General features: G+C 38.0%; 2 protein-coding genes across 2 annotated transcripts in view; one reads left to right on the top strand and one right to left on the bottom strand.

Annotated features, from left to right (window-relative positions):
* pth1r (parathyroid hormone 1 receptor) overlaps window positions 1-12,784 on the top strand; it is a 46,521-nt gene extending 33,737 nt beyond the window's left edge. The window contains exons 6-13 of the mRNA XM_005721513.1: window positions 1,319-1,502; window positions 6,130-6,283; window positions 6,684-6,744; window positions 7,587-7,653; window positions 7,803-7,897; window positions 8,936-9,077; window positions 9,414-9,455; window positions 9,539-12,784. Of these exons, the coding sequence (XP_005721570.1) occupies window positions 1,319-1,502; window positions 6,130-6,283; window positions 6,684-6,744; window positions 7,587-7,653; window positions 7,803-7,897; window positions 8,936-9,077; window positions 9,414-9,455; window positions 9,539-9,901 (1,108 nt within the window). The 3' untranslated portion in view covers window positions 9,902-12,784. The remainder of the gene's footprint in view (window positions 1-1,318; window positions 1,503-6,129; window positions 6,284-6,683; window positions 6,745-7,586; window positions 7,654-7,802; window positions 7,898-8,935; window positions 9,078-9,413; window positions 9,456-9,538) is intronic.
* A 169-nt stretch (window positions 12,785-12,953) lies between these two features.
* tmie (transmembrane inner ear) overlaps window positions 12,954-15,569 on the bottom strand; it is a 14,278-nt gene continuing 11,662 nt past the window's right edge. The window contains exon 4 of the mRNA XM_005721560.1: window positions 12,954-13,243. Within this exon, the coding sequence (XP_005721617.1) occupies window positions 12,954-13,243 (290 nt within the window). The remainder of the gene's footprint in view (window positions 13,244-15,569) is intronic.

Raw genomic sequence — 15,569 nt, 5'->3', positions numbered from 1 at the left:
AAGTGTGTATGCTGAGTTTTTATTTTTTATTATTCCTCCCAGCTTACAAAGATTACATTTCCTAATCAACATCCACCTTTTCCCACATGTAAACATCTAAACAAGGGAGTGAAGGGATGTGAATTCAGAGCAAAGTGCTGTGTTTGAAAAGCTCTCCTCCTACTGTACAAACATAAGAGGTATCAGCCTTACCTTAGGGCTACTTTCTTAAATGAAAAAGGAAAAAACCTTAAAACAAGGTTGAATTCAGTCTGAAAATGTCTGTTTTTTTTAATCATTTTGATTAACACAGGGCAGATTTGTTATTATTTGCTTATTTAGTTGAGCACAGGGACTATCACTAATCAATGGGAAGGAACTGTTTACCAATGCTCCAACCGGCGTGACTTACTGTACAGGCAGGCAGTCAGAAGGTTTTTAGGAATGCTCCCAACTGGCACCAGGAAATCTACGGGCAAAATGAGTTTAATAAGTTGTCCCAGGGGCCCATCTGACATTCTGGCTCTGTGCTCAGAGCACTCCAGCCATGTCTCTCCTCTTTAACACATCAGCTTTTAGACAGGAGAGCTCATAAATGTTTTCCAGGGAGAGAGAAGAGGGGATATTTTGCATTACCACTTGTGTTCAGAATTTTTCACTGGGGAAATGTACGCTAGATTAGTTTTTCTCAATCAATAGCTCTCTGAGGGTTGCTCGTCAAAGAATTCAGCTCATTAAAGAGTCTTTAGAGAAAGAAACAGTGGGTAGAAATTACACTGATCTAATGTCAGCGTCAAGTAAATGTTGACAAATTTAGACTTTAAACTGTCATGTCTTTTTTTTTTTTGCACTAGTAAATATTCAAGAAATTTTAGCATTGACGTTTTGTCTTGACTGCAATAATGTAGCCTTTATGGCTATTGATCCTGCAGCTCCCTTTGGAGCACAGTGCCAGAATCACTTCACAGTTGCAAATGTTAACATTTCTATAAATGTTAAGAATGAAGAATTTTTGACTGATAAACTTGTGCTTTCGTGGAAGCAAATTTGGATCCCTTTCAACACATGCTTGCAATTTCGTTTTTACTGCTCACTTTGAGTGTAACGATTTAATATTTGTGTGTTTCAAGCTCCTAATTCTCGAGAATGTGTTGTAGTCAGCGTGGAATTCAGCTGGCTCTAATTAAGATGCGTATTGTTTGTGTGCGTGTGAAAAGTCGAGCACAAACTTAACATTGAGGTGTACCAACTGTCTAAAAAAAAAGGAAAAATAGGAAAAATTTCTCACATATCTGATATTTGACCATACCACTCTTTTTTTTCTCTCTCTCTTTTTTAGACGGTTACACTGTACCAGGAACTACATCCACATGCACCTCTTTGTGTCCTACATGCTAAGAGCTATAAGCATTTTTGTAAAAGACGTTGTTCTCTACTCCGGATCGACATTAGACATGGAAGGAGTCAGTGTGGAAGACATCAAGTCTATTTCTGAAGCCTCACAAACCGACAAAACGCATTTTGTAAGTAAACCAAATAGAAACAGAAGCAGCAGATAAAGTTGTTGTCGTAGTCAGTGAACGTGCAGTACTCACAAAAAAAATATAATGTCAGGATTTGTTTGTTTTACGTGTACACATAATTTGATTAGTGTTGCTTGGTGTGAAGAGTTGTGTTTCCGCATGGGAAGTGTTAGGTAAGTTTTGCAGGAGTCTCAGTTGCTTTTCCAGTACTGCAGCAAATAAACTGTACTGCTTGTCACCGTGCCAAGGTTTTACTAGGCCAGGACTTGGCTTTCCTGAACAGAGTCAAGTCTGAAAAAATTTGTAAAGACTGTGTACTTTTCACGGATGCTTTAATACACAAACAATTTACACTATATATTTAGGGATATCTTTCATCCTCTGTATCTCTGCAAAGTGACTTATACTGTATTCAAACTGCTTAGTAAGTGAAATATTGTGTGTGACACAATGAGGGAACTTAGGTGTGTGTACTCTGGCATAATTCATCATTTTATGTATGGAGCAAATAACCTTTTTCAACCACTTATTTTCTTAATTAAGAAAAAGAAAATGTAAGGTCTGAACCACAGACCAGTCCGATCACAAAAGGTCTGACGCTCCTGCAGAAATCACAGGCTGAATATGTGTATATAATGCAAAGCCTTCTTCTTTATAGCAAAATTGGAATTAGGTGCAGCAACTTATTGCACTTTATTAATAAGGATGTATGGAAGCTCAACTCAGTCTGAGCTCTCTTACTCAAACTTTCTTGTGTTTTCTTTAAGTAGTCTTCATGAATAGTCCCCGAGGCTTCTTAAAGAGATTCCAAAATTCCTATTTGGATGCTTGTTCTGTTCTCTGTGAAGATATTGCTGCAGAATTTTTGACACACCAGTTGAAATATGTCAAGTTTTCAGCTTTGGGAATCACCTGTTGGTTCAAAAATACCTGTCAGACTGTGTTATGTGCGTACTTTTTGTTTGTATATTCAGCTAAAGAAATGGAAAGAAATTATGGGTTTAATGATACTGTTTAAAATTGGTTCTTTGCTAAGTGCAAGTTAATTGTAGACACAACACTCGCTCGTCCTTTGAGTTGTGTGCAGTACTCTGTGCTTTGAGTCCCAACTTTAGTGTTTGCGGTTAATTTTGTTGGTAGTCTATTGATACATTTATGTCACATTGCTTTTAAAGATTAATACAATTGGCATGAAAGACACGATCATTCACATATAAAATGTGCTTCCCGTATGTTGCATGGTGATAACTCACTTAGTTTCAAAACTTTATTCTGTGCATGAAATAAAACATTTTCACTCAGAACTTTGAAACAGTGGGTTCAAAAGCTTTGTTCCACACAAATACAGATAATGGATTAAGACACTGGGATGGACACAGAAAATAAGAGGCTGCGAATAACACAGGAACAACATTTGTGAATTAGTGTGCTTGGGACTGATAATTAGACATGCGTAAGAACTGAGTTAAGCCAGTGAACTACATCCATTCTCTTTATTTGTGGTAGAAATATATATAGATAAAAAGAAGTCAAACATTTAATTAAATTATTATTTAATTGAATGTTTTAATAAAACAGACGCATTTCAGAAAGCTGCAATAATAATCCATTGGTCGACCATATAACACCGTAACTATGAAGCGCAGATGCTGTGAAAAAACTCCACAGTGGACTCTGTATGTGCTGTCTGCATGCTTTTAATCTGCATATTTAACATGCAGCATATTTACCAGACTTATCATCTGGTCTTAACTCGCTAGCATGATGATGTTTTGGTTCATTTACAGTACAAACATAACACAGCAGAGGTTAACAGAAATGCTGTTAGTTTGCAGGTGATGAATATTAACCTGTTGCTAACTCTAGTACAATTACAGCAATGTTTATTAATGTACACTGTCCCTGTTAAAAATAAACAAACTCAGTTCTATTCAATTCAATTTTATTTAAATATTTAGAAATGATCAAAATAATCAAACAAATAAATAAATAGACAATTACTGATCACATGGAAACTTATGAAGGTACTAGATAAAAAAAAAAAAAAAAAAATCAAAAGATTACCAAAGCCAGTCGTGGTAGACGCTAACCTCTTTTTGTCTGTAATTCCACTGATACCCATCTAATAATCTAATAATTGCTAAATTTTGTGATCAAGAATCTCAACCCTATAATGGGAAAGGCAGATGGCCACGATGCTTGAGACCTGAAGCTTTCTTAATAAGTGAAAACGTATACTTGCTGGTGGTGGGAGGAAATTGATCCACGCCCTCTGGGGACCAACAAAATTTAACAGCAATCCATTAATGCTCAAATGCGTACAATGGATTGTTAGCACCCTATTATGGGTTATGTCTGGGAAGGAGTCATATCTCTGTAACTACTCGCCCCAGTTTGTTTGTTTTTTCAGAAATTTTCTCATCCCCCCCCCACCCGTAAAAAAAAAAAAAAAGACATGTTATTTTTTATCAGAAAAAGAGTCTGGCTAAAAAACCAACATATACAGTAATGAGCCTAAACTCACACAGTGATCCATGAGCAAAATGTGTTGTTTCCACAGTAACAAAATGGCATTGTAACTCGGTTACAGATGTAGTTCAGAGCAGTATTTTCCCATTGGGTGGGTGCAATGACAGTAGCGCTGCAAATTTAGATGTTCCTGAGGTACATCTAATGATAATGAGAAACTTTTATGTGTTATTCAAGATTTGAACTACATTACATTTGCCCATGCTTTCACAACATATGACCCAGCTGTCAAAATATGTCCAATTTCTCTAACAGTCCTAAAGAAAAGGAACACCTGAAGATGGGGAAATCTCATAAAGTTACCTTGTTTATCTCAGCTGTTCTGCTATGAGTAAATAGTTGTCACATTGTCTGGCTACATTTCTCACTGAGGCTAGTCAGAAGATCTACGAAGATTCCTCTCGAGCTGCTGTGACCGCAGCTGCTGTGACCGCACCGTCCCATGATTCCCAGTAAAAGTCTTTATTTTGTTCAGAACCATCCTTCATCACAAGGATCTGTGAGCACTTTGTGTGCTAACCAATCTGCAGTAATTACAGACAAGAAAATGTGATTAGAGATCGATGTGGGCTAGAGTACTGTAGCCCGTTTGCTTCAAGGCTTAACACGGTGTGCGTTCAGAGATGCTCGTCTGCATACCTTGGTTATAACAAGTGCTTATTTGAGTTACTGTTGCCTTCCTATCACTTCAACGTAGTCTGGCCATTCTCCTCTTACCTCAGGCTTCACCAAGGCATTTCCACACAGAGAACTGCTGCTCACTGGATTTTTTTTTCGTTTTCGGACCGTTCTCCATAAGCCCGAGGGATGGTTTTGTCGGAAAACCCCAGTAGATCAACAGTTTCTGAACGACTCAGACCAGCCTGTCTGCCACCAAAAACCATGCCACATTCAAAGTCGCTTAAATCACCTTTCTTCCCCATTCTGATGCTCAGTTTGACCTTCAGCAGGTCATCTTTACTATATCTCCATGCCTAAATGCATTGAGTTGCAGTCATGTGATTGACTGATTTGCAATAATAAGCAGTTGAACAGGTATACCTAATGAAATGCCAGGTGAGAGAGTCTTCATTTTTCTGACACTATCAGAGTTGTAAATTGCCAATATATCATTCACGTTTATACTAGCTGGAGGTCAGCTAACAAGATTATAACCTCGTTCGTGCCTCTAAAGTTGCTCAACAATTAGCGGTGTGGCGAAAAGCAGCAGGAGTGAATCCTGCCTGAAAAATAATCATGCCTGTGGTGAATAATCTGAACATGAGTAACATAAGCCATATTGTTTTGCACCTTTCAACAAGAGGTCAGTCAAACGTGCATGACATAAAAATGCATGAAGACAAAAGTTGCAGCTGCAGACACAGATAAATTAGAGCATTATTAAATGGGAGACTATTAAAAAATAAAATATATTTTAAAAAAATGGGTAAAGCACTTAATGTGTGAAATAATTTTATTTATTACAAGGTTGTAGCAAACAGAAATATCTAAGCCTTCAGTGGAGCAGTCCTGCTGAGTTTTTTTCATTTTATCTGGATTTTTTGGGAGCTCATTTCAGCGCTGAAGCACAGTATTGCAAAAATATATTCATTTCTCAATGCAATTTTGACAGTGTGCAGGACTTTGTTTGCAATGTTAGATCAGTTTCCCCTGCTCATATTCAGCTGTCTCATGAAATACATGTGCAAAGTGTTTTTCTGCTCAGCTGTGTGATGCATAAAAACCAAATTCTTCCTCTCCATGCTTAGTCCTGACCCTGGGGGATAGCGAGTAAAACCGTACCCAGACAACTTGAGAGGTGTGAATGGTCCATAATGTATCAGCAGGCGTGAAATGTATTTTGGACCCAAACCTTCCAGTGGCCTTTAAACCAAGCAGTATTTGATATTCAGCTCTGTGGCACATAGGAAACCAGCGCTGACATGAGAAAACTGTAGAGGCCCACAATCCATGTCAGTGTCATCATAAAAACCTATTGAAAGTGCCCTTCTAGTTTATCACCTGTAGCTGAAATCAGAGTACCATAGGTGTATGTTAGAGTTATAAGGTATGTGTTTAAACTTTAAATCTGTTGCTTCTTTTCTTCTTCTCTCTATAGATTACCTGTAAGGTGGTCGTAACCTTGTTTATGTACTTCCTGGCAACTAATTACTACTGGATTCTCGTGGAGGGTCTCTACCTCCACAGTCTCATTTTTATGACCTTCTTCTCCAATAGAAAGTGCCTGTGGGGATTTACTGTGATTGGATGGGGTGAGTTTGCTTGCTTAATTTACATTGTACTTGCATGTTCAGTAGATCCATTGACCTGCAACGCAGCTCTTATCAAAGGAATTAAATTTTTGATGGTGTAATTAGCATGCAAATAAGTTGGAACACTTTGAGGTACTTCCATATCTGCTGATGAAATTCTCATGAATAAGAAAGGACAATGGAGAATGACTCATCTGGAGAAAAAAAAAAGAAAAAGATTTTGAATATGGGCTTTACAGTTCCTGCATTGTACACACTGTGCGTATAAATGTCATAAGCACAGCGCATACAATGTGGATGCTGTGCTACCTGGATTCTTCTCACATGAGCAAATTAGTTTTTGTCTTTTTGATAAATTTTTTATGATACCAAGTTAGACATTTTTTATTTTATTTTGCAGGTGTACCAGCTGTGTTTGTAACCATTTGGGCAACTGTGAGAGCCATGTTTGCAGACACAGAGTAAGTGATCCATAGAAGCAATTTAGTTTCACTACTTTCCCATTAAGTGTGTGTGTACAGTTGTGTATGAATTAACCGCACATATTTGGTATTAGTGTGTCCAATAAAGCTTAAAGTGGCCAAAAATCAGTGTATTCAAATTCGATTTACAAATGGGCAACTTCACCTGGGTCAAAACTGCCAAAACTCCCAAACCAGATGGGCAGAACTTCAACCACCTCCAACTACCATTATCTGCAGTGTCCACATTGGTCCTGTACCACAGTAAAACATGAAGTTTCTGCAGCTGGGAGCTCGCGACTAAGCTAGTATCCAGCAGCTGTAGAGTGGAACTAAACCACATAATTCTCTTCTCTGTCGGTGGGAGAGCAACAGAACATTTCTGCCTCCTGTCTGGGTTGTTTTATTGTTTTTGTTTTTTTTTAGCAAAAAAACCTACCATACATGATGATAACCACAATATGTACCTTTGCAATATATTTGGGAAACTGAGTAAACATAATAATATCCATATGGCTTAAAATCTAGCAGTAAAACCGGCCTATGGTTAATACCATACTTAACCTAAATCAAATGCTGTCATTGTGCATTGTCTATAAATCTTTGAAATGACATCTGGGGTCAAGTGAACTTTTAATTCCAAATAAAAAGAGGAGATTTTGTTATTTCAAAGCCTTGCAAATCTTAAAGTTCTTTGAGAGCCACAAAACATGACCTGATGTTGTGTTTGTGCCCTTTCTGTATATCCAACATGATGGCAGAAAACAATACCCCCCCACCCCACAAAGAAGGTTGTCATATCACTTGTTTATTGATGCCTTGTTATTATTTGTCTATCACAGGTGTTGGAACCTAAGCGCAGGCAATTTTAAATGGATATATCAAATGCCCATCGTGGTTGCTGTAGTGGTGAGTGCGTGCTGATTTCAACTTTCCCCTACCGTGTGCGAAATGACAGTGTTTCGCTGCACCTGTGGCATCACAGCTGATGGATAAGACACCTTTCAGTGATTCCAATTACATCTAATTCTAACATTATGTTTCTATTTCCTCTTCAGATTAATTTTCTGCTATTTCTGAACATCGTCCGAGTCCTGGCAACTAAACTGCGAGAAACAAATGCTAGAAGGTGTGACACCAGACAACAGTACAGGTGCTGCGTACTAGCGAAGTGCAAAATTATTATTTCTTTTTTTCAATATTTTCTTTTCTGAGTCATGTTACGATTCATTTGAAATTTAATGCTGCAACCAGCAAAGGTAACATTTAGCTACATCATGAGATGCACACGATATGGACAAAAGTCTTGGGCCACATCTCTTTGTAAAATCAAACATCTAGCCATGCAGTCTGCCTTTACAGGCATTTGTGAATTAATGGGTCGGTACTGTAATAGTATGTCACCATTGCAACAAGTCAGTTTGTGACATTTCTTTCCTCCTAGATATTTGCGATTAACTGCAAGTGATATTACTGCAAAGTGGAAGAGCTGAGGAACCACAGCAACCACAGTAAAGTTACAGAGCAGGGTTGCTAAGCGCTGAGGGGTTTAGTGCGTAAAAGTCACCACAGCTCTGCTGACTCTGTAACTGCAGAGCTCGCAACCTCCTCTGGCATTAACATCAACACAAAAATTGTGCGCCCAGAACTTCATGGGAGAGCAGCTCCTGTACGCACCTTTGTCCATATAATGCATTTTTGTAATCACTTATGCTTCTCGGGGGTGACAGTCTATCCCAACTGTCAAAGTAAAATAAATCCTGGGAACATACTCGACAGGTTTCTAGTCCATCACAGTGCACGTACAAACACACCTAACCCTAAACCACACACTTTTATCTGCAGCGAATTTCCCCACATAGCCTAAGTCTTACAAATGTGGGAGAAAACCCACACAAACACAGGGAGATTAAACGTGGGAAATTCTCAACACAGACTACAAGGTCATCTTCAAATTGCATTCCAACTGTTCTGCACTGTTCAGCATTCAATTTCAAATGATTTCAAATATCATCAAAAAAAATCATCAAACCCTTGCATGTAAAAAGATGGAAATTAAGCTTGATTTGTGTTTTTTTTTTTTTTTTGCTAACAAATGACTTTAACCTTCAATCCACCAACTCATCTTTATTGTTGATCTATTGAAATGAGATGTTTATAAAGTATTGTGTTACGATTTTGAATGTTACAGAAAACTGTTGAAGTCCACGCTGGTGCTGATGCCTCTGTTTGGCGTCCACTACATCATATTCATTGCCATGCCATATACAGAGGTGCATGGGATTCCATGGTTGATCCAAATGCATTACGAGATGCTCTCAAACTCCTTCCAGGTAAAAATCCTGTGATGAAAATTTCATTTTATTCTGATATAAATAATGATGTGCTCAAAAAATCTAATAGGCGTGATTTTTCAGGATTTAAAATGTCCTAAGGGTTAACCTTATCACCAAAAACCAGTTAGTGAATGTCCAGTTGTTGCTTATTGTTTAGTTCTTAAGTTATGGTTAGATCCTAATCAAGATTAAAAGAACAACAGGAGTAGCTGATGACTGAAAATATCAAACAAAATGCCAAATTTTACAGCTAAAATGTTAAATTAAAGTGCATTGCAAAGATATTTCACTCACGGACAATGGGAGTAAAAATCACTGTTTTCTATATTGCAGGGATTCCTAGTGGCAATTATATACTGCTTTTGTAATGGAGAGGTAAGAACTCAGAAATGTTGCCTTTTACACATTTTTGACTCTTCTGCTTTTATGCATAAAAAAAAAGTATTTTCTCTTCTAAGGTGCAAGCTGAGATAAAAAAGTCCTGGAGCAGGAGAACTCTAGCCCTGGACTTCAAAAGAAAAGCTCGAAGCGGCAGTAACACTTACAGCTATGGACCTATGGTATCACACACCAGTGTTACCAATGTCACTGCCAGAGGACCGCTGGGCCTCCACCTCACCACGAGGCTGGGACCGGCGCCTGTGAATGGGCACAGGAACCTCCCTGGGTATGTGAAAAATGGCTCCGTGTCAGAGAACTCTATACCGTCATCGGGACAGGAGCTCCACATTCCAGCCGAAGAGCATTCTGCGCATACTCGGCCTTGTGAGGACGAAAAACCCTCGCCCGTGGTTGAGGAGGAGAGGGAGACAGTCATGTGACCTGCAGGACGCTGTCTTTGTCGGTGAAAATCGAGGAAAGAAAATCATCACGAAACAGTCTCAGGATGCCTGCATGCATCGACACTGCCAGTTTTTTTCTCCTGTGAATTGAGCCGGAACATTGCCAAGCGATGAGGCTCGAGGCAGAAAGGCCGTATCGCTTTTGCGGGCTTATTTGATGGGTGATGACTGTCGTTGTTGCAGCAAATAACTCTTTCACCAACCGCCTGCCACACTGAATGTGTAAAATGTTGAGAAGAGGACTGCCGTTCTTTACTTCTTATTCACTGCCATAACTGTTGTTATCCTTCATTTATGTTTCCTCTGGAAGCAATCATTTTGTGGTCATTTTTTTTTTGTGCATAAGTAAAAACTGGGGTTTTGTAGTTACTACAATGGGCAAGAATACCCTTAATCACCAAAGTAAAGCCAGGTGGGTACTGAGCGCTCTCAGAGGCAAAAATGTTGGCAATTTAATCAGGAAGTTTTGAATGAAGATTACGTGTGGCTTTAAAACTATTAATCCTACTTGTTGAGACGTGTTCATGTTTCCTGGTGTGGAATCTCATTTGTTCTGCATTGGATTAAATCCACTTCAGCGTAAAAGGGAAGTTACTCAGGTAATTGAAGTCCTCTGTTGTTGCACACCTATTTTTATACTGTTCAGGTGGTGTTTTAGCATAGTCAGCTTTTTGCTCCAGAGGATCCATGTGTGTCATAAAAGATTATTTTGTGTTTCTCTTCCGTTCACACACCCCTCCCCCCACCCAGTATTCAGTCCTCTGACTCCACAGATTTTGAATGGTTAAAATGAATGTACTAGTTTTTAGTTTTTTGTCCATATAAAATGTCAATACTCACACGGCCAAACTAAAAACACCAAAGTAAGAATGTCTTTGCAGACAACCCTTTTCTCTGAGTAACGTCATGTAACTCAAAGGAAAACTGTATATACTGGATATATTCTCAAAGTTGTCAAAAGATGAAGCCCTATTAGAAGGCACAGGATGGAGGCAACAGTCTTATTAATATTCCAGAGGAATATTAATTTAAGGAGGAAACGAAGAGTCTTAAATTCCCCGTGGGATTCTAGGAGTGATATTTGTGATGCTCTAGAGAAAAAAAACTGAAGTTACTACTACACAGTATTTTTTACAGGTAGTCAGTCCAGTGTTGTGCTGCTTCTATGATGTATATACGAGTCACGATGTTTACAAAAATCAGAGATACATTCTAATTGTGAGCTTAAAGTGTTCCTATGTATGGATATGTTATATGTTATAAAGCTGTTTTGATGTTTTTGTTTTTTTCATGTATTGGTTTATGGGATGTTGGCAATATTTGGTTATGTACATAGGCCAAAACAGAACAGTTGAATATCTTTGTAATTTACTATACTTAGCCTGCATGATTGGCAGGGTAGCTCACATGATCTATTATACCAAAGAGAAAAGACATGATAAGCTGCCAGAGAAGAGGTTATACTGAAGATTTTATTTGTATTATCCTCCACCATCACGTTTACAGTGACCAGATTGTCTTAATTTTGCAGTAATATTTTATTTTTTTCTTGTCTTTAAAAAAATCTTTCGTTTCATGTAAATAGCAGTGAAAGATTCAAAACACCCAGACACAGAGTAACAACAGACCAAAGCCTTTAATATTACATTTGTTGTTAAATCCTTAACATTGAAACTATGTTTCAAGATCTAACATTAGAATGATTCTGAATGTCACAAAATTTTCAAGCAGCAGCTGGCCAAATTTCTACATATTCTCAAGTAAATACTATTTAACTGTAAGCTCCCCTGCATGGCTCTTTGGGTCATTTCACACTTAGTTAGCCACCTCTTTAACTTAAATTCTCATCTGCTCAAGTTACTGCTTACAGTACAAACTGGATCCAATAGCACTAGAATGAAATCAACTTTACACACCGACTGTTTACCCTTTTAGCAAGTATTTAATGTTTTTAACATGCTTCATATTTTGCTATTATATATAAAAGACCAAAACCAAGAATGATTGAACTTACAATTTCAGTGTCATATAACAAATTCCCGTTTGCCATAGAGCTCCTAGCTGCTTTTGACAGTCAAAAGGAACATTTTCATTCTGCTATAATTATGACGTAAGCTTGACTGGATTGACTACAATAGTAATTACAGGTGGCTGCATGCCGCAGTGATGAAAATAGAAAAAGACAGACTGAGGGAAACCTTTATAAAGTCATGTTACCGTACCTTGCTGCCACAGAAGATTTAAATATCTATCATCCATTTGTATCCTTTATAATGGGTAATTTAATGCATTTCTCCCAGGCTTGTGACAACTGAAAGTTAGCCTAATTTGCAGACCATCAAAGAGTATACCATGTTACTGTTGTATAATCCAGTTTTTCACTCAGAGGTCGGGCAATGTCAGAGCATGAAGATCTTTTTTTTTTTTTTTTTTTTTGTAAATCAAGAACACTTGGAAAATTCTCTTTGACCACTTTAATACCCTTTAATATGGTGTTTTGTTCTGATTGTATTATGTAAAAAGATTGTGTTTTGGAATCAAGTGTACAATAGGGCCAATAACCGTAGAGCTAAGGTTGTATTTCATTGTTTCAAATACCTCTCATGGAAGTATAATGTGTATTCCATTGTCATTTATTTATCTTGTGCTGAAGTGTACTCAGTGGACTTGACTTTATAGTCTTCATGCTTTAGATACTGTAATGCGGGCAGTGACACATCATTCAGTCATTCTCTCTTCACTCCTTTGTGATGTAGGCATGTTGTAGATACCAGTGTAAACTTCAGATGAGATTGGAGGATGCTTTCTGATCTCTATTGTTCATCAGTGAATTGTGAATAAGATAATAAATCTATAATTCTACTGTCTTTTCATATCCTAATAAGACACAAACATCAATAATGTAATAATGTATCCGCATATATTTTATTATCAATATAATATACAAATTCCACTTTAGAAAAAGAGTTTCAAAATGTTCCCAGTGAAAAAATTTGATTTTTTTCTCCCGGTATTTACAGAAAAGCAGAGTTTACTTTTGAGCTTTCTTGCCCCCTCCTTTAGCCCCTCCTTTTGCTCCCTTTTCCCCTTTGTCTCCCTTCTCTCCTGGTTTCTTCCCTTTCCCGTCCCCATCTTCCTTCTTGGATGCTCCCTTCTCGCCTTTTTCTCCCTTCTTCTTTGTAGATGCGTCCTTTTCATCTCCTTTCCCCTCTTTGGCACTCTTGCCCTCTTTCTTGCCCTCCTTAGTCTTTTTCTCTCCTTTTTCAGCATCCACCTTCCCAGAAACTGTTTTTACCTCCTCAGTGGCTTCTGCTTTTGCAGCTGCAGGAAAAAAAAGAAAAAGGGTTAAAGGCTTCACAGCGACATCAGGTATCGTCGACACTCTCTGCCTCTAATTTTAATTGGGTGGGAAAATTTAATCCAGCGGAGTGTTGGGCTAAGTAGGTTGAATATAATGAAGGCGCATCTGTTTCCACCTTTTCTAATAACCATTGTCTGTTTATTCTTTTAATGGGATTGTTTGAAGTGCTTAACAGATGAGAACAGGAGAGCCAAAGTTAACAATCAGGTTTGTTTTCGCTCATTATTATTCAGGAGGCGAGATCTTGAGGCTGAGGCCAACAGAGCTACTGAAGATGCATATCGCATAAAAAGCTGTTTAGTATTTGAGAACGATACATTTGAGTAAAATAAAATGTATTTTTATCTTGTCTCATCTTAAATATCACCCTGCCTGGCTCGCTAGCCCTATATATTAGCCCTCGTCTTTGTTTGATTTTTGCCAGATGTGTTGCTGGTATAAGTCTCCTCATCTTAATCTCAGACAGACACTAAACAAGGATATATCCAAGGTTATCACACTTTATCAACACTAAGTGAATATAAACTCCACCAACAAGGATTGATGGGCACCCAACAATGTAACACTCATTAGGACCAACTGTGAAAATTCCTCAAAGGACATACAGACGACGAGCTGGAGTGAAATATGGTTTCTTCTATTTTTTCTTCTTCTTTGTATGATTTTTCCAAAAGCTGCAAAAAACACTGGCTATATAATCAAAGGCCAAGAAACCAAATGACAAACACACACCAAATGTCAAAAGCTGCCAGAGGGACTCGGAGTAAACCTAAGATCATTCAGTCCCCTGTTTAGCTGAAGTGGGTGAATCCAGCTGACTTAAAATAATCAAGCAACCATAAGAATGTCTGTGAATAGATTTCTTTGTGTTTCCATATTTTGAAGCTGTCTTCTGCTATTATCCTCGACTGTAAAGCTCTTTTCTCTTGGTTTCTTCTAGATCTATCAGACGGGTTATGATTGAACCTGGCGAGCAGAAACAAGCATTTAAATTTCCAACATTTTGATCCCATGTCCATCAGACTCATATGTCATTTAAATTCCAATGTCAGACATGTAGGCTTTGTGCCATTTTGCCAGTGTCCTGTTGTTTACTTACTGTGGTGGGTTAGTTTAAGGTTAAGAAAGGCTCTGACTCTCACTATTAAATGTCAGATGTTCAACGTGGATAAAACTGGCACAATTTTTGATAAAACATGAAGGCTTAGTGAATTTTAGAGTTGTGACATTTCGAAAATTAAAAAGTGACTTCCATCTCAATAAGTGTATTAAGATTTTGACAAATTCAGCTAAAAATGGCCACAAATACATCATAAGCAGTGAGTTTTTAAGAACAATAACTTTTTATCTTGCCCTGAGATGGGCTTGTAATAAGACTAAAGTTGTTTTTGGAAGTCTTTGCGCACTTTTGAGCTCCAGAAGCAGCAGCTCTGGATGAGAGATGATGGTAGATAAGCGAAGACGACAAATTGGAGGAACTGTTTCACAACTGTCTTCTGTGAGTGTTTCTGAGAGAGAGGGGGAGAGAGAGATAATAAGTTGACGCTAACGCTCTGAGGCTTCCATCTCTCACTGTAACAGTAGTTGAAACAGATACAGGCTGTGAAGCCAGAGATGCTCACTACTTTCTTTCCACAGATTTCATTTTTGGAGCCAATATGCTTCAAGCTAGTAGGTGCATGCAAGTGACACAGGATGCCCGACATTTTAGTGGCGCGAAAACCAACTCGGCTCATTTTACAGATGCTCACAATATCTGCCTTTTTGTTTAGCTGCGTTTTTGTTTTATGTTTTTTTTTTTTTTTTTACTTTTATGCAATGAACCTATTTTATTCCTGATTTGTAAACAGATCTGATTTCCACACACATATCCAAAAAATAGGAGTGGACACTTCTTGATCCTCATTTGTAACATTTAATTAATAATTCAGTGCTACTTTTACCGATTAGCCTACTTCGGGAGAGCATTTCATGAATTTGCTGTTGCTTTGCATAATCAAAACCTCATTGTAGAAGAAAAAACTTGCAAAACTTTTAATCCTGAGCTTCATATTAACATATTTGCTGTCTTACATTCAGCAACACAGGATTCGTTTTATTTTCTTTACTTGCAGGGTCATTTGGTTTGTCAGATTTTACTGCTTAAAAACTTGGCGTTGTGTCAGCTGGTTATATTCCCCGGAGAGAGGCAGCAATTTGCATGTTTGCTTGTGTGTTAGTGCTCCTCTTTTGTAAACCGTGTACTGTGGTGTGTTTTTTTTAGCACAAGCATATATGTTTTCACTC

Source organism: Pundamilia nyererei, unplaced genomic scaffold (assembly GCF_000239375.1).
Source record: "Pundamilia nyererei isolate P.nyererei 1_Seehausen unplaced genomic scaffold, PunNye1.0 scaffold00004, whole genome shotgun sequence".
NCBI lineage: Eukaryota > Metazoa > Chordata > Actinopteri > Cichliformes > Cichlidae > Pundamilia > Pundamilia nyererei.
This window is presented reverse-complemented; position numbering and strand designations above follow the sequence as displayed.